General features: G+C 40.6%; 1 protein-coding gene across 1 annotated transcript in view; it reads left to right on the plus strand.

Moving 5' to 3' along the window:
- LOC117512570 (membrane-associated guanylate kinase, WW and PDZ domain-containing protein 1-like) overlaps positions 1-20,346 on the plus strand; it is a 358,699-nt gene that overhangs the window by 73,671 nt on the left and 264,682 nt on the right. The window contains exon 2 of the mRNA XM_034172699.1: positions 18,625-18,741. Coding sequence (XP_034028590.1) covers positions 18,625-18,741 — 117 coding nt within the window. The remainder of the gene's footprint in view (positions 1-18,624; positions 18,742-20,346) is intronic.

Here is a 20,346-nt window from a genome sequence, read left to right on the forward strand (position 1 = left end):
ACACACAATGTAACTCCTTCTGGCCTTCTCTATACTTCTTCATCAGTATTCTCAGAGTAAACAATGCATCAGTAGTGCCATTTCTCAGCATTAAACCATATTGCTGCTCACAGATCTTCACCTGTTTTCTAAGCCTACCTTCTATTATTCTTTCTCATAACTTCATGCTGTGGCTGATCAACTTTATGCCCCTGTTGTTACTGCAGCTCTGCACATTACCCTTGTTCTTAAAAATAGGAACCAGCACACTTTGTTTCCACTCCTTAGGCATTCTCTCACTTTTCAAGATTTTAAGAAACAATCTGGTTAGAAACTTCCTTGCCACCTCTCCTAGACATTTCCATGCCTCCACTAGAATGTCATCTGGACCAACTGCCTTTCCAATTCAATTTAATTTCAATTTACTTCAGCGACAGTGGTAAGGAAAAACTCCCTCTGATGACGTTGAGGAAGAAGCCTCAAGCAGACCAGACTCACAGGGGTGACCCACTGCTTAGGCCATTCTAACAGTTACAAGGATTTGACAAAGGCTTTCACAAATGTTCCACTTTTCTTCACTTCATCCTTACTAATCTCTTGTACTTCCTGATTTACTCTCTCCGCATCATCCAGTCTTTTCTCTCTCATTTTCTTCATTCATCCACTCCTCAAAATATTCCCTCCACCTTCTCAACATACTGTCCTCACTTATCAGCACATTACCATCTGCATCTTTTACCACCATAACCTGCTGCACATCCTTTCCAGCTCTGTCCCTTTGTCTAGCCAATCGGTACAACTCCCTTTCTCCTTCCTTACTATTCAACTTTTTGTACCGCTCTCTGTATGCCTTTTTCTTAGCTTTTGCCAATTCTCTTTTCACCTTATGCTGCATCTCCTTGTAGTCCTGTCTAATTTCTTCATCTATCTGGCTATCTCAATTCTTTTTCATCAACCTCTTTCTCCTTATGTTTTCCTGGACATGTTCATTCCACCACCAAGTCTCCTTGTCTTCCTTCCATTGTCCAGTACCTTCTTAGCTGTCTCCCTCACCACATCTGCAGTACTTTTCCAGTTGTCCAAAACTGCTTCACATCTATCCAGTGTCTCTTTCACCTGCTTACTGAATTTCACACAGCAGTCTTCCTCCTTCAGCTTCCACCATCTGAACATTTGTTGAGCCCTCACTCTCATATTCTTTTTCACATCTAATCATCCTACAAATCACCATCCTATGCTGTCTCGCTACATCCTCCCCTGCCACCACTTTACAGTCTCCAATTTATTTTAGCTTGCATCTCCTACAAAGAATATAGTCCACCTGGGTGCACCTTCCTCCACTCTTACAGGTCACCCTGTGCTCCTCCCTTTTCTTAAAGTAGGTGTTCACCACAGGCATTTTCATCCTTTTTGCAAAATCAATTACTGCTCTTCCACATTCCTGTCCTTGACACCATATCTACCCATTACTACTCATCACCTCTGTTTCCTTCACCGACATGCCCATTGACATTTGCTCCAATGACCGCTCTTTCATGCGTGGGCACACTCTCCACCTCCTCATCTAACTCACTCCACAAATCTTCTTTCTCCTTTTTCTCGCAACCTACCTGTGGGACATACGAGGTCTGTTAGAAAAGTATCCGATCTTGTTATTTTTTTCAAAAATCTGATAGATTTGAATCACGTGTGCTTGCATGAGCCAACCTTGAACCTTCGTGCGCATGCGTGAGTTTTTTCACACCTGTCGATTGCATCATTTGCTTGTAAGCAGCCTTTGTGTGAGGATGGGTGGAGTCTCTCATCGTTTTTTCTTTGCAAGGAAATGGCGGAACGACTGGAGCAGCGCGACTGCATCAAATTTTGCCAGAAACTGGGCGACAGCCAGGTGGAAACCTTTCGGATTATTCAGACGGCTTTCGGTGACGATGCTATGGGCATCACACAGATTAAGGAGCGGTACAACCGGTTTAAAGACGACCGCACAACAGTGGAGAGCGAGCCGCACTCCGAGCGGTCATCAACACGCTGAAATGACCAGATCATTCCTAAATGGACGCTGTGGTGATGTGGGACCGTCATGTGACTATCCGAGAAATTGCGGAAGAGGTGGACATCAGCACTTTTTAGGGAACATTCCACTGTGACAGAAGATTTTGCCATGAAAAGAGTTGCAGTGAAATTCATGCCGAAGGCTTCGGCACGAAGCTGATGGTGGAACAAAAGCGCCACCGTGTTGAAGCCTCACAGGACATGTTGTGACATGCTTTTACGAAATGCATGTAATAAGAAAAATACACTGTATAGAGAATTCATAAAACTAAAGACTAAAGAGGCAGAAAATAGATATAAGAAATACAAAAATAGATTAACTAATATTATACGGGTATGTAGGAAGGAATATTATAGTAACATATTATATAATAACAAAAACAATATTAAAGGAATATGGGATATATTAAATAGCATTATCAAAAATGGTAATAAAAAACAGAGTAACCCTCAGTATTTCATTGATAATAATGTCAAGAAGGAAAATAAGGATGAGGTAGTCAACGGTTTTAATAATTTTTTTGTAAATATTGGACCAAGCTTGGCAGAAAAAATTCCCGATTCCCAACCTGAGGATTGGGATAATAATCTCATAGAAAGAAATCCCTGTTCAATGTTCCTCACAGCAGTGGATGGAAATGAAATTATAGACATTGTGAATAATTGTAAATATAAAACATCTACCGATTTAAATGAAATTGATATGGTGGTGGTAAAACAGGTCATTGAATGGATTGTAGAACCATTAACATACATCTGTAACTTATCATTTCAAACCGGTAAATTTCCCAGTCAAATGAAAATAGCTAAGGTTGTGCCGCTGTATAAGAATGGGGATAGACACCACTTCACAAATTATAGACCTGTTTCTTTGCTTCCACAATTTTCCAAATTATTAGAAAAGCTATTCAATAATAGATTAGACAAATTCATAAATAAACATAAATTACTTACTGATAGTCAATATGGATTCAGAGCACATAGTTCAACATCACTTGCATTAATAGAATCAGTTGAGGAGATTACAAACGCCATAGACCACAAATTACATTCAGTTGGAATATTTATAGACCTTAAAAAGGCTTTTGATACAATTAATCATGACATATTAATCAATAAACTTGAACAGTATGGGATTAGGGGGTTGGTGTTGCACTGGGTGAGAAGCTACTTAAGTAACAGAAAACAGTTTGTGAAGTTGGGGGAATATACATCAACATGCTTGGACAATGCTTGTGGCGTCCCACAGGGGTCAGTATTGGGTCCAAAACTGTTTCTAATTTATATAAATGATATTGTCAATGTTTCCAAAATATTAAAATTAGTATTATTTGCAGATGACACAAGCATTTTTTGTTCAGGGGGGGATTTGCAGGAGTTACTGAGGAAGATCAGTATAGAAATGGGAAAATTGAAAATATGGTTTGACAGAAACAAATTATCATTAAACTTAAGTAAAACAAAATACATGTTATTTGGCTATTGTAATACAGACATACAGGTTCAGTTACAAGTCGAGGGGGTAGATATTGAAAGGGTACATGAAAATAAGTTTCTGGGGGTGATAATAGATGATAAGATAAACTGGAAGATTCATATAAAACATATACAAAGTAAACTGTCAAGAAGCATTTCAGTTCTAAACAAAGCGAAACATATTCTGGACCACAACTCACTCCGCATTCTTTACTGCTCACTGGTTTTACCATATTTACAGTACTGTGCAGAGGTATGGGGTAATACTTATAAAGGTACAACACAATCACTATCAGTAATGCAGAAAAGAGCTATAAGAATTATTCATAATACTGGCTATAGAGATCATACAAATCCACTATTTTTACAATCCAAATTCTTAAAATTCACAGACTTGGTTCATTTTCAAACAGTACAAATTGTGTATAAAGCAATAAACAATTTACTTCCAGCAAATATTAAAAATATGTTTTTTAACAGATCAGGGGATTACAGTCTGAGGGGAAAATTTAATTTAAAGCATCAGTGGGCACGAACAACATTAAAAGGTTTCTGTATTTCTGTCTGTGGGGTGAGGATGTGGAACAGATTGGGAGTGGGGCTCAAGCAATGTCCAAGCATGAACCAGTTCAAACAGTGGTACAAAAATATGTTTTTTTCTGGGTATAGGGAGGAGGAAGGGTAATGAGGGTTAGGGTGTTTTTGTTTTTTGCTTCGGCTTGTAAATATATAGTATTTTGTATGTAAGTAGGTATGTGTAGGTGTATATTTGTTTGTGTATATATATGTGTATATATGTATATATGTGTATGTATATGTGTATGTATGTTGATGTGTGTATGTATATATGTATGTGTATGTGTATATATATGTATATATTGATATCGGTTTAGGTGTGTAGGAATCTATGTGTATATGTGGCAAAGGGTATTACTGGTTGTGGGGAAGAAGGGGTAGGGATAAATAAGCTGATGCTTCACTCTACCCCTTTTCGGACATGTTGGGTACACAGTAGGAACTTTTTTGTTGTTGTCTTTACTGATCTATCTTGTAATTGTTGTTGTATCAAATGTTCGAAATAAACAGTTTTCATTCATTCATTCATTCATTCATTCATGCTAACCTCTTCCACAATTTCTCGGATAGTCACACAACTGAAAAGCCACCGAAAGCCATCTGAATCTTCCGAATGGTGGAAGAGGGCATGTCACAACATGTCCTGTGAGACTTCAACACAGTGGTGCTTTTGTTCCGCTGTCAGCTTTGTGCTGATGAATTTCGCTGCAACTCTTTTCATGGCAAAATCTTCTGTCACAGTGGAATGTGCCGAAAAAGTGCTGATGTCCACCTCTTCCTCAATTTCACGGATATTCACATGACGGTCCCACATCATCACAGCGTTCACTTTGGAATGATCTGGTCACTTCAGCATGTTGATGGCTGACCGGAGCGTGGCTCGCTCTCCACCGTTGTGCGGCCGTCTTTAAACCGGTTGTACCGCTCCTTAATCTGTGTGATGCTCATAGGATCGTCGCCGAAAGCCATCTGAATAATCCGAATGGTTTACACCTGGCTGTCGCCCAGTTTCTGGCAAAATTTGATGCAGTTGCGCTGCTCCAGTCGTTCAGCCATTTCCTTGTAATGAAAATCTGACGAGAGACTCCACCCATCCTCACACAAAAGCTGCTTACAAGCAAATGACGCAATCGACAGGCGTGAAAAAACTCACGCATGCGCACGAAGGTTCAAGGTTGGCTCATGCAAGCACACATGATTCAAATCCATCAGGTTTTTGAAAAAAATAAAAAGGTCGGATACTTTTCTAACAAACCTCGTATGCACTGATGATAGTCATCATCACTCCTTTGATTTCCAACTTCACACTCATCACCCTGTCAGACACTCGCGTAACCTCCAACACACTCTTAACATACTCGTCCATTAAAATGACACACCATTTCTCTTCCTATCTACACCATAATACAACAACTTGAATCCACCGCCTATGCTCCTGCTCTTACTTCCTTTCCACTTGGTCTCTGGTACATGCAATATGCCTACCTTTCTCCTCTCCATCATATCAGTCAGGTCTCTCCCTTTACCAGTCATACTGCCAACATTCAAATTCCCGACTCTCTCTTCTTTGTTTATCCAGGCTGGAGAACGCTGTTCTGTCGAAATGAGCTCCCCATTATCGAAAGTTACATGTATTGAAATGACTTCCCTTGTCGAGTTGAACTACCAATCGCGTTTCACTTTCATTCACTGAATATATAACTCAAGACAAAGGTACTTATTTTGAGGGCAAATAAATGTATACGTTGTTCATCCAAACATAGTAATGTGCAAAATGTACTCACTCTAACAAGATAAGTATTCTTAACCTGTAGGCTAATCGTTCATCACAATAATCCTCATTTATTTGCACCTCAATGCCCTTTGGACTTTATTGGACAGATCATCTATTATATTTATTATAAGTTCACTTGATATTGGGCCAAAGGAAAAACTAGTTTTAGCTTGCAATAAAATGTACAGTTGTGATTCCAGCATTAAAGGCCTTTTTAAACTTGTACACAATGTTTTTTAATTATTGTGATATTGTCATGAGCTGGGCGTGGCACAGAAGGAGGTTGAACACAAATGCAGACTCAAAATACTGAGGTTTACATTAAAGGCTTTATGTCAAAAATCAGGCTGGGGTTCGGTACACAAAAAGGCAGTCCGAGAAGCAGCGGCACAGGCAGGGGTCAGGCAGAGGCGTAGTCAACAACAAGCATGGTTCAAAAATACCAGGAGACACAATACATGGGCAGAGGCAGGAGCAAGGTCAAAAAACAAAGCACGGTCAAAAATGGTAAGGCATATACAGAGCAAAAACAAAGGCTGGAACATGGACAAAAAAATCACAATGAACTAGCAGGGAGTGGAGAAAGTGAGGAGCTTAAATAACAGGTGCAAGTAATTAGGGAAACAAGGCACAGGTGTCAGGGAAGGTTCTGGAAGGGGTGTGGTCAGATGAGACAGAGGTGAGACAGGAGTCAAGAGAGTGCAAGAAGACAGAGCAGACAGAATTACAATGAAGGTGAGAGAAGCAGATGCAAGATAGTGCAGGAAGACAAATGCAAAGTGAACAGGACCTGACAAGATGGTAAACCTAACCACAGTGATCAAAATAAAACCCCAAGACAAAAGATGAACAAAACCCAAGTCCCAATACACAAGAAATAAAATAAAGAAAACCTGACATGAAGGAACAAAGAATTAAACCATGAAACAAATGTAAGAATAAAAGACTAAGGCCAAACCAGAATGGAACTATGTGGAACCATAAACAGATAATTCAACATAAGACAAAAGAAAAGCAAACAGGAAATAAAACTAATGAATATACAAAGGTAGGAATGAAACTAGACACATGACTAAAGTAAGATAAACAGGAAATAACTGAAACAGAACATAAAACCACTGACAAAAGTATTACACACAGGAACAAGATAATCAGAACCAAAGTATGATGAGACTAGATTAATAACTAAAATAAAATGACCAAATAAAAACAATAAGGGACAAAACATGACTGGGCCAGACTGGGGCCGAAACCTGACAGATATTATCGTTAATCTCAGCTGCTATGGCCAAGATAATCATGACCAAAAAAAAAAATCAATAACGTCCATTGTCTATTACATTGATTAGTAAATTACAGTGTACACTTTTCAAAACTGCATTTTGTTAAAACAATTAATACATTTTTTAGCTCAACTCGACGGGTGAGTTTTCTGTTGAGATGTTGTGCTCCCCGTTATCCAGCGACAATATGCTGATATAGACAGTCTGTGTACATGCACATCTTTACTTTTATGTAAAACTATTTTTTATGTAAAAACAAAACTTACATGGGTTTTCTTCATTGGGGGAGGTCAACTTGACGGGTGAGGAGTTCAGGGTAGAGAGAGAGGCGCATATGCATTTACGCGGTGGCTGAGTTGAGGCAAAATTACAAAAATTCAGTCACTGACTGTATAAACCTGACTGTATGAATAAAAAACAATTTAATGTTTTGGGTCATTGACACAAAATAACTTGCACGATGTATTTATTTATTTCACTGGCAGAAATGAGACTCACTCACTCACTCTCTCATCTTCAACCGCTTAGTCCAATTAAGGGTCTCGGGGGGCTGGGCCCATCCCAGCAGTCATAAAGCACAAGGCGGGGTACACCCTGGACAGGACGCCAGTCTGTTGCAGGGCCACATATAGACAAACAAACACATTCACACCTACAGACAATTTAAAGTTTCCAATCCACCTAACCAGCGTGTAATTTGTATGTGGGAGGAAGCCGGAGCACCCGGAAATAACCCACGCAAACACGGAGAGAACACGCAAACTCCACACATAAAGTGGGAATCGAATCCATGACCTTCTCGTCGTGAGGCAATAGTGCTAGCCACTAAGCCACCGTGCTGGCCCATAAATGAGACGTGGTTTAAAAATAAAAAATGAACACCTACACATATCTCAGTGGTGTTATTGTAATCTCTGATCCACAAGGCTGTAATCCTTATAAATCTTAAATATTTGATGACTTTCTCATCGATGGAGCATGACACCTGGGCTGCCCACCCTCTGTTAGCTGTAGGAGCTCACAGTAGGAGGTCTGTTGCTGCCAGCAGCTCTTATTTTGGGGAAAACAACTGAGCCAGCAGCACAGACATTATAGCAAATATGTGTACTTTTACACGCTTGCACAGTGATCTCAGGATATTTGGTTTTCACAAGAGGCGCTTTATGTACATCTAATCTGCACAATCACGGCAATGGCACACAGGATGTACCAACATAAGGCTTACATATTGCATGTTAAATGCGTGTTGTCAATGTGTTAATGTGAATGTGCGCTTCTTTGTGTGTGCGTGTGCTGTTGTATCTATTTTTCTTTTTTACAATCTGCTGCTTTCCTAGCAGGGACTGTAATGATGGTCGTCAGCACTGGCTGGTTGCTAGGTAACAATTACCTGACCATGCTTTGCTTGCACAGATTTACACAGTGGGCTGCGTGTGTGTCTGTGTGGGGGAATGGAGGCCAAGGGGTTGTGGGGAGTTGGACGGAAAAATACAGCAAATTAGACTGCCAAGTGGTGTTTCCACTTCTGGGTAGAAAATGTTCTGTACCAGAATAAAATTCACTGCTAAAATAATGCTAGCTACATTATGTAGCTGTTTATGCTTCCTGTTTACATTGTGTGCTTGTAACAAATATTAGAGGGGAACTTCAGATTTTTTCAACTGGGACCCTATTTTTATTTATTTATTTATTAGATGTTTTGGGGATTATCTTTTCACTTGGTACAACAACAATTTTAGTACATGCTGTATTTACTTAGAATGCAAACACAGTCATGACTTAAAAACGGTAGGGCACCGCAGCTCGTTTGAACTCTCCGTGATATTGTGGGATTTGACCACTTATGGGGACCTCCGCTGTCGTTGCACAACGTATACACAGCATAACTTCACACGGACGAATGGTGTACTGTTTTGTTTTCGGCTGCAATCACCGTAAGTTGGTTACACTCCTCCAGCCAACGCAAAGGAGTTGGTATGGGGTTATTTGGTCACGTGACTTTTAGTCAGGATTCTGACATTTTGCTGATTGGCTGAGACACGCCGCTCTCTGATTGGCTACAGCCTTTGTTTACAACGTAGCACTGGTACCACAGTCTCTGGAGGAGTGGAACCCACCAACTTACATTTTCGGCGGTTACGCCACAGCCAATCACGGAGCGTGGTGTGATAGCCAATAGCAGCGGATGTATCAGATGGACCAATCACAGCCATGTTTTCAAAAACACGCTACCAGTCTTTTTGTATAAGATACTGTGGTACCAGTGCTACAATCACCGAAGCAGTCTGAAGTGTTTTTTTTCCGTTCCCAGTGAAGAAGGGAAGACAAAGCGAGTGGGAGACGTCATGTCGGTAAGTGTTAGCCTACACAACTAACCAGAGTAGCTACGTTCTCTCGCCTGCAAAACTGCCTGGACACGTTTGTGCTCCGGGTCATAAACAACCCACAACACATCCATTTTCCCATTGCATTGTCACTTTCTCTTTGCATTTTCACTTTGTTTGCATGAAATTTAATTTGCCCAAAAACCCCTTGAAAATGCTGTGGTTTTCCCCCCAGAAGAAGAGAAATTACATCATATGCGTCATATTTTACCCCTTTTGATGCCCGCCTTCAAATGAGACTGTGGTGCCCTATTCTATGGGGCAACCAAAAAATAAAACAAAACTCATAGTATCCTGCTTATTGTGACCACTGAACAAGCAATAATGTCATTAGAAGTGTGTGGTGGCATGGAGAAGGAAGTATGATTACAAAGTTTGCCACTTACCTTGTACTGGGCGGTGCCACTCTCCACTGAGTGATTATACGAGGGCTGTCAATAAAGTATAGGTCCTTTTTATTTTTTTCAAAAACTATATGGATTTCATTCATATGTTTTTACGTCAGACATGCTTGAACCCTCGTGCGCATGCATGAGTTTTTCCACGCCTGTCGGTGACGTCATTCGCCTGTGAGCACTCCTTGTGGGAGGAGTCGTCTAGCCCCTCGACGGAATTCCTTTGTCTGAGAAGTTGCTGAGAGACTGGCGCTTTGTTTGATCAAAATTTTTTCTAAACCTGTGAGGCACATCGAAGTGGACATGGTTCGAAAAATTAAGCTGGTTTTCGGTGAAAATTTTAACGGCTGATGAGAGATTTTGAGGTGATACTGTCGCTTTAAGGACTTCCCACGGAGCGGGACGTTGCGCAGCGGTCCCAGGCGCCGTTGTCAGCCTGTTTCAAGCTGAAAACCTTCACATTTCAGGCTCTATTGATCCAGGACGTCGTGAGAGAACAGAGAAGTTTCAGAAGAAGTCGGTTTCAGCATTTTATCCAGATATTCCACTGTTAAAGGAGATTTTTTTAATGAAAGACGTGCGGGCGGATTGCAGCGTCGGCTCGCAGCCGCCGCGACGCTCCGCCACAGGAAAAACACCTCTGTTGGAAGCCTTAAGGACAAGTTGGAACATGTCCAACTGTTAAACAATTTCTCATATACTCACTCCACTGAAAGCCATCAAAAACCGCCTGGATTTTACAAATGGTTATCAACACGGAGGTGTTTTTCCTGTGCCGCCGCACCGCGCCGGCTGCGTCCCGACGCACGGACCCGTCCGCACGTCTTTCATTAAAAAAATCTCCTTTAACAGTGGAATATCTGGATAAAATACTGAAACCGACTTCTTCTGAAACTTCTCTGTTCTCTCACGACGTCCTGGATCAATAGAGCCTGAAATGTGGAGGTTTTCAGCATGAAACAGGCTGATGACGGCGCCTGGGACCGCTGCACGACGTCCCGCACCGTGGGAAGTCCTTAAAGCGACAGTATCACCTCAAAATCTCTCATCAGCCGTTAAAATTTTCACCGAAAACCAGCTTAATTTTTCAAACCATGTCCACTTCGATGTGCCTCACAGGTTTAGAAAAAATTTTGATGAAACAAAGCGCCAGTCTCTCAGCAACTTCTCAGACAAAGGAATTCCGACGAGGGGTTGGACGACTCCTCCCACAAGGAGTGCTCACAGGCGAATGACGTCATCGTCAGGCGTGGAAAAACTCACGCATGCGCACGAGGGTTCAAGCATGTCTGACGTAAAAACATATGAATTGGTGGTTGGCTCTCACTGCGGTATTGTATCACTTCCTGTTCCGGAGCACAGCGGTGTTTTTCTGTATCTGTTAGCTGTTTAATCTGCGCAGTTAGATTGATCTAGTTATCTAGATTACGATTTGTTTCCCAGTGTAATCTTTACGTGCCTTAACTAAAGCACTCCTTCTGCTGAATCACCTCTAAATTATTTACACATTATTCACTTTGCGTGTTTTTAGGAATCCGCTAGCTTAGCGTAGCTACTAGCTCTTAGCCGATTTAGCATGGCGGCTTCTCCTGTCTCTCCCGCACTTTTCTGCTCTGGGTGTGAAATGTTTAGTTATTCCTCGGCCTCCTTTAGCAGTAATGGTACTTGTAATAAGTGTAGCTTATTCGTAGCTTTGGAGGCCAGGCTGGGCGAATTGGAGACTCGGCTCCGCACCGTGGAAAATTCTACAGCTAGCCAGGCCCCTGTAGTCGGTGCGGACCAAGGTAGCTTAGCCGCCGTTAGTTCCCCCCTGGCAGATCCTGAGCAGCCGGGAAAGCAGGCTGACTGGGTGACTGTGAGGAGGAAGCGTAGCCCTAAACAGAAGCCCCGTGTACACCGCCAACCCGTTCACATTTCTAACCGTTTTTCCCCACTCGACGACACACCCGCCGAGGATCAAACTCTGGTTATTGGCGACTCTGTTTTGAGAAATGTGAAGTTAGCGACACCAGCAACCATAGTCAATTGTCTTCCGGGGGCCAGAGCAGGCGACATTGAAGGAAATTTGAAACTGCTGGTTAAGGCTAAGCGTAAATTTGGTAAGATTGTAATTCACGTCGGCAGTAATGACACCCGGTTACGCCAATCGGAGGTCACTAAAATTAACATTAAATCGGTGTGTAACTTTGCAAAAACAATGTCGGACTCTGTAGTTTTCTCTGGGCCCCTCCCCAATCAGACCGGGAGTGACATGTTTAGCCGCATGTTCTCCTTGAATTGCTGGCTGTCTGAGTGGTGTCCAAAAAATGAGGTGGGCTTCATAGATAATTGGCAAAGCTTCTGGGGAAAACCTGGTCTTGTTAGGAGAGACGGCATCCATCCCACTTTGGATGGAGCAGCTCTCATTTCTAGAAATCTGGCTAATTTTCTTAAATCCTCCAAACCGTGACTATCCAGGGTTGGGACCAGGAAGCAGAGTTGTAGTCTTACACACCTCTCTGCAGCTTCTCTCCCCCTGCCATCCCCTCATTACCCCATCCCCGTAGAGACGGTGCCTGCTCCCAGACTACCAATAACCAGCAAAAATCTATTTAAGCATAAAAATTCAAAAAGAAAAAATAATATAGCACCTTCAACTGCACCACAGACTAAAACAGTTAAATGTGGTCTATTAAACATTAGGTCTCTCTCTTCTAAGTCCCTGTTGGTAAATGATATAATAATTGATCAACATATTGATTTATTCTGCCTAACAGAAACCTGGTTACAGCAGGATGAATATGTTAGTTTAAATGAGTCAACACCCCCGAGTCACACTAACTGTCAGAATGCTCGTAGCACGGGCCGGGGTGGAGGATTAGCAGCAATCTTCCATTCCAGCTTATTAATTAATCCAAAACCCAGACAGAGCTTTAATTCATTTGAAAGCTTGTCTCTTAGTCTTGTCCATCCAAATTGGAAGTCCCAAAAACCAGTTTTATTTGTTATTATCTATCGTCCACCTGGTCGTTACTGTGAGTTTCTCTGTGAATTTTCAGACCTTTTGTCTGACTTAGTGCTTAGCTCAGATAAGATAATTATAGTGGGCGATTTTAACATCCACACAGATGCTGAGAATGACAGCCTCAACACTGCATTTAATCTATTATTAGACTCTATTGGCTTTGCTCAAAAAGTAAATGAGTCCACCCACCACTTTAATCATATCTTAGATCTTGTTCTGACTTATGGTATGGAAATAGAAGACTTAACAGTATTCCCTGAAAACTCCCTTCTGTCTGATCATTTTTTAATAACATTTACATTTACTCTGATGGACTACCCAGCAGTAGGGAATAAGTTTCATTACACTAGAAGTCTTTCAGAAAGCGCTGTAACTAGGTTTAAGGATATGATTCCTTCTTTATGTTCTCTAATGCCATATAACAACACAGTGCAGAGTAGCTACCTAAACTCTGTAAGGGAGATAGAGTATCTCGTCAATAGTTTTACATCCTCATTGAAGACAGCTTTGGATGCTGTAGCTCCTCTGAAAAAGAGAGCTTTAAATCAGAAGTGTCTGACTCCATGGTATAACTCTCAAACTCGTAGCTTAAAGCAGATAACCCGTAAGTTGGAGAGGAAATGGCGTCTCACTAATTTAGAAGATCTTCACTTAGCCTGGAAAAAGAGTCTGTTGCTCTATAAAAAAGCCCTCCGTAAAGCTAGGACATCTTTCTACTCATCACTAATTGAAGAAAATAAGAACAACCCCAGGTTTCTTTTCAGCACTGTAGCCAGGCTGACAAAGAGTCAGAGCTCTATTGAGCTGAGTATTCCATTAACTTTAACTAGTAATGAGTTCATGACTTTCTTTGCTAACAAAATTTTAACTATTAGAGAAAAAATTACTCATAACCATCCCAAAGACGTATCGTTATCTTTGGCTGCTTTCAGTGATGCCGGTATTTGGTTAGACTCTTTCTCTCCGATTGTTCTGTCTGAGTTATTTTCATTAGTTACTGCATCCAAACCATCAACATGTTTATTAGACCCCATTCCTACCAGGCTGCTCAAGGAAGCCCTACCATTATTTAATGCTTCGATCTTAAATATGATCAATCTATCTTTGTTAGTTGGCTATGTACCACAGGCTTTTAAGGTGGCAGTAATTAAACCATTACTTAAAAAGCCATCACTTGACCCAGCTATCTTAGCTAATTATAGGCCAATCTCCAACCTTCCTTTTCTCTCAAAAATTCTTGAAAGGGTAGTTGTAAAACAGCTAACTGATCATCTGCAGAGGAATGGTCTATTTGAAGAGTTTCAGTCAGGTTTTAGAATTCATCATAGTACAGAAACAGCATTAGTGAAGGTTACAAATGATCTTCTTATGGCCTCGGACAGTGGACTCATCTCTGTGCTTGTTCTGTTAGACCTCAGTGCTGCTTTTGATACTGTTGACCATAAAATTTTATTACAGAGATTAGAGCATGCCATAGGTATTAAAGGCACTGCGCTGCGGTGGTTTGAATCATATTTGTCTAATAGATTACAATTTGTTCATGTAAATGGGGAATCTTCTTCACAGACTAAAGTTAATTATGGAGTTCCACAAGGTTCTGTGCTAGGACCAATTTTATTCACTTTATATATGCTTCCCTTAGGCAGTATTATTAGACGGTATTGCTTAAATTTTCATTGTTACGCAGATGATACCCAGCTTTATCTATCCATGAAGCCAGACGACACACACCAATTAGCTAAACTGCAGGATTGTCTTACAGACATAAAGACATGGATGACCTCTAATTTCCTGCTTTTAAACTCAGATAAAACTGAAGTTATTGTACTTGGCCCCACAAATCTTAGAAACATGGTGTCTAACCAGATCCTTACTCTGGATGGCATTACCCTGACCTCTAGTAATACTGTGAGAAATCTTGGAGTCATTTTTGATCAGGATATGTCATTCAAAGCGCATATTAAACAAATATGTAGGACTGCTTTTTTGCATTTACGCAATATCTCTAAAATCAGAAAGGTCTTGTCTCAGAGTGATGCTGAAAAACTAATTCATGCATTTATTTCCTCTAGGCTGGACTATTGTAATTCATTATTATCAGGTTGTCCTAAAAGTTACCTAAAAAGCCTTCAGTTAATTCAAAATGCTGCAGCTAGAGTGCTGACGGGGACTAGAAGGAGAGAGCATATCTCACCCATATTGGCCTCTCTTCATTGGCTTCCTGTTAATTCTAGAATAGAATTTAAAATTCTTCTTCTTACTTATAAGGTTTTGAATAATCAGGTCCCATCTTATCTTAGGGACCTCGTAGTACCATATCACCCCAATAGAGCGCTTCGCTCTCAGACTGCAGGCTTACTTGTAGTTCCTAGGGTTTGTAAGAGTAGAATGGGAGGCAGAGCCTTCAGCTTTCAGGCTCCTCTCCTGTGGAATCAGCTCCGAATTCAGATCAGGGAGACAGACACCCTCTCTACTTTTAAGATTAGGCTTAAAACTTTCCTTTTTGCTAAAGCTTATAGTTAGGGCTGGATCAGGTGACCCTAAACCATCCCTTAGTTATGCTGCTATAGACGTAGACTGCTGGGGGGTTCCCATGATGCACTGTTTCTTTTTGCTCTGTATGCACCACTCTGCATTTAATCATTAGTGATCGATCTCTGCTCCCCTCCACAGCATGTCTTTTTCCTGGTTCTCTCCCTCAGCCCCAACCAGTCCCAGCAGAAGACTGCCCCTCCCTGAGCCTGGTTCTGCTGGAGGTTTCTTCCTGTTAAAAGGGAGTTTTTCCTTCCCACTGTAGCCAAGTGCTTGCTCACAGGGGGTCGTTTTGACCGTTGGGGTTTTACATCATTATTGTATGGCCTTGCCTTACAATATAAAGCGCCTTGGGGCAACTGTTTGTTGTGATTTGGCGCTATATAAAAAAAAATTGATTGATTGATTGATGAATGAAATCCATATAGTTTTTGAAAAAATAAAAAAGACCTATACTTTATTGACAGCCCTCGTATGTCAACTGTTGATGAAGGGCTCCTTCTTCTGCTTACACCAGGAATGAGCCTGTCATTCAGAGACTGCAGGGGTGGGAAACCTGTTCCAGAAAGGGCCAAGAGGGTGCAGGTTTTCTTTGCAGCCACTGATTCCACCAAGTGATTTCACTGATTAATATCACTTTCTAGCAGATGGAATCAGTTAATCAGTCAGTACTGATTATATATATATATATATATATATATATATATATATATATATATATATATATATATATTTTTTTTTTTTTTTTTTTTTTTTTTTTTTTTTTTCCTCAAATTGTTATGGATGGGTTTTGTGAATCTTGTGTTGTGCTCAGGGGTTTTTTTATTTTATTTTTGCGAAGTCGTGTGATCCACACAGGTGTATGAGATCGTGCAGGTGTATATAATTAAAGCGGCCGCCCCATTGTTGGAAGTAAACAACAACAGCGATCTTTCTCTTCTGTATTGTAATCCAAATACATTCTTTTTGCAAATCTGATTGGTTAATCATGTGAGATTTCAGACCATATAATATCAGGGTAATGGTGACATAATATTTGACTGTTCCACATTTGGATGTATTATTCCACGTCCTGACCGGTTTTCTGACGAGTTGTCATTTGCGCATGCATGCACAATATTAAGCTGCAGCCAACTTGTAGTCAGTGGTGGGCATTGCTATGAGTTAGCTTTGATAACCGCTAATCCACTAAGTGAAAAATTCATTGTGATAATGTAAAGCTGATCAATCGCTGTAACATTTAGCTGAATTGACTGCTAACCGCTAACTTTTATTATCTGAATTTAATTAGGATCTTTTTTTTTTTTGCCCCCTCTAAACCCCTCAATAACAACTGAAAAAGCTGAAAATTTTAAAAGCTGAAATTTTAATATGTTCACACATAAACATCCGGGAAGGTTTAGCATGCCAAGATCAGATGATGAACAAGATGTACATAAACAGTTAAATAAACAAATTAAATTAAACAGCACTTTTAATAAAAGTTATTAAGAAATAAAACTACCTACACATGACAAATTAAATTAAAGCATTTAATCTGGCTTGAGTTCTTTCCTTCTTCTTTTTCTTTTCAAGTTGATGCTTGTGTTTAGGTGATATGTCATTTCCTGGGTGGATTAGTGTATAAGCTCTAATAGGAACTCACAAATGTACGATTTTAGGGTTTACAAACTCTTTTGCCTATTAAACATTACTGAACAACTAGCCAATTTCCTGCCCCAGGGCGAATTTGACTCAGACTTCACCAACAAAGCTATCACCTCCCACCTATCCTGGATCTAGAGAACTGTCTGATTGAAAAAATAAAGAGGTAAAAAATTCTAAGGGAAAAAAGATAACAGAAAAGTACGACACCAACCTTTTTTCACACTTGCTGATGATCGGTGTACTACTACTGCTACTACTACTACTAAAGTACTCCATATACTTTGACATATGGGGTGTAACACAGGCTATGTGTGCCAGGTTTGGCTCAGTTTTGCAGGACAAAAGCGTCTCTACCCTTAACTACTACTACTCTTCTTCTTCTTTGTCTTTCGGCTGTTCCCGTTAGGGGTCGCCACAGCAGATCAATCGTTTCCATCTCACCCTGTCCTCTGTATCTTCCTCTGTCACACCAACCACCTGCGTGTCCTCTCTCAGCACATCCATGAACCTCCATGAACCTTAACTACTACTACTAGAGTGCTCAAAAGTCAGTGCCACCCCCTATATGTCATTGTATATGTATGTCAAGTTTAGCTCAATTCCAGTGTGCTCTTTGGACAGGAGAGGAACATATACACACCCACACACATACAGTTCTCTCTTAGTATATAGGTAAGGTAACTGTCTACAGTAATGCGGAACTAAATTTAGCGGAATCGATGATATTGGAATTGATAATGGTTCCCAAAATTATTAAAAAACTAATCAGCTTACAAAAAAGTTAGCTGGTTAACTGAATTGTGTTCACCACTACTACAGTTGAGTTTATTTCAGGTGGAACTGGAGGTGGGTAAATGCTCTGGCTGCTCAACTCTACAAAAAAAAAAGGTATAAAATAGCATTCAGCGCATGATTTATTACTGCAGATACATAATCCCATCATCCTCTGTGGGATTCCTTGGAAACACTTTGGTTTGTTATTTCAGATGATCAACTGTTTCTCTCTACCCCGTTCCAAAGCAAACGTAATAAGCTAGCACACTAACCCTGCCATCCCAAAGCTCAGAGCCAGGAGAAAATCCTGTGATCAGAGCCCGACAGGAGTTCGTGGCTTCTCCTCTGAGTACTGCCTGCCAGCTCTCACAGACATGGATGATATATTTGGAGATCATTAAATGGTCCTAAATGAGACCCTGGCGTGAGAGCGAGCTCCGACCATCTGGCCTCATTGTGAGAGTCGATGATGCGTTCGAAGTCAGCCAGCAGCATCAGCACCTCTGATTGGATAGTTGCTGACTAAACCTGAGAATTGCAGCCAATGAGAGATCCTTTTAATCAATTACCTCCTCCCGCCTCTATCCCCACACATGCAAATGAACCGTGTTATTAGCTGTGTCTCTGTGTAACTGACCTATTTTAGCTCTGGTGATACAACAGATTGTTGTACCTTCTTCCCTGCCTATTATTACTATTTCAGAAATATGCTTTGTGTGCTTGAGATGGTTTTGTGTTCTGTCTTCAGGTCATAAGCTAAACAAGGATCTGAAGCACTTTCTGAGCCTGAGATTCCAGAAGTCGTCCCCTGACCACGAGCTGCAGAAGATCATCCGGGCCAATCTGTATCGCCACGCTGTGCCTTGTGAGTCATCGCTGCAGTAATGATAATAATGACAATAACGTGATGGATGATGGCAGGACATCCACATGAAGAATGACTTTCTTTGTTGTCTCACCTTTTTCTGAATCATCACCCCCCCCAACCTTCTTATTGAGTCATTACATATTAGTCTCATTCTTAGTGCAGCCTTAAATTATTCTTTTTTACAATTTACACTGAACAAAAATATAAATGCAACGCTTTTGTTTTTGCTCCCATTTTGCATGAGCTGAACTCAAATATCTAAAACATTTTCTACATACACAAAAGACCTATTTCTCTCAAATACTGTTCACAAATCTGTCTAAATCATGGGCACCACCAGGGGGTGCTAGAGCTCCCCCGGGATTTGTCATAGCACTCCCATAGCACCCCCAAGAAAATAATTCCTCATTTATTATTTTAATTTAATTTTATCCCATAAGGCCTTGTCTACACTGAAACTGAACTTCTGCTGTACAATCTTTTTCTTTGTCATTTTCAAAAAGTGTTGCATTCAAGAAATATCTCCGTTTTCACAGATCCAGTGTAACTGCTTGAAAATGCTGTAGTACATATGCCAGGCCTGTATGTAGCGCTGTAACGCTTCTACAAAAAATGGAGACGACAACGTAGGGCAAAAGCTAACACTTTAGAAGCCGGCTCAGGGATTAAATAAAGTCGGTTAATCTGACCTGTTGACAGAATTCATCATCACAGATGAAAACTGTTCTCCACATGACGCCCTTGTTTTGATAGATGATGTCTGGAAATGCGTTAATTCGTTATGATGGAAGTTTTTTTTTTTTTTTTTTTAGAGTTTTTAAAGAAGTCCCTCAGCGTCTGTCTGCTCTGACTGAGTTTCTCAGACTGAGCTGGAGGACACCAGCACTTTGTCCCACCATCAAGAAGAAGAAAAATATAATAATATGCTAAATTACACTGTTAACAACATGTTACAGAGGCGGGGCGATGACATCATCCTTTCAGTTTTCCACAGTAAGACACTTCTGGCGTTTTCAGATTTAAGTTATTAGATAAATATTCCACTCATAAAAGAAAATAAACATTCATCAACAAAATTGATTGTTTTACACAAATTGAGTGTAACGTGATGTTCAATGACATCACCTTCAACAATGTCATGATAATAATAATACATTTCATTTATAATGCACCTTTCATTAATAAAAATCTCACAGTGCTACAGGAAAAAATATAAAATAAAACCAAGGATAAAAAAGAGAATACAAACACAAAATCTTAAGATAAAAAGAGTCACCAGAATAGAATAAAACCAAAATAAAATAATAAAATAGAATAATAAAGAGCCCTGTGATAGGCCTGTTTAAACAGGTATGCTGTGAGGCTTTTTTAAAAAAGCTTCCACAGTTTGTGGAGCCCTCTGGTGGTCAGGGAGGAAGTTTCAAACATGAGGAGCAGCTGAACAGAAGGCCCTGTCTCCCATGGTGTGAAGCTTGGTGTGAGGGGGACGTATAAGATTAGTGTTGTATGAACAGAGGGAATGGGAAGATGTGTGGGGAGTGAGGAGGTCTTTGAGGTGAGTGGGGGGCATTGCCATGGATGCACTGGTGGGTGATGAAAGCA

This window comes from Thalassophryne amazonica, chromosome 6 (genome assembly GCF_902500255.1).
Source record: "Thalassophryne amazonica chromosome 6, fThaAma1.1, whole genome shotgun sequence".
NCBI classification, from domain to species: domain Eukaryota; kingdom Metazoa; phylum Chordata; class Actinopteri; order Batrachoidiformes; family Batrachoididae; genus Thalassophryne; species Thalassophryne amazonica.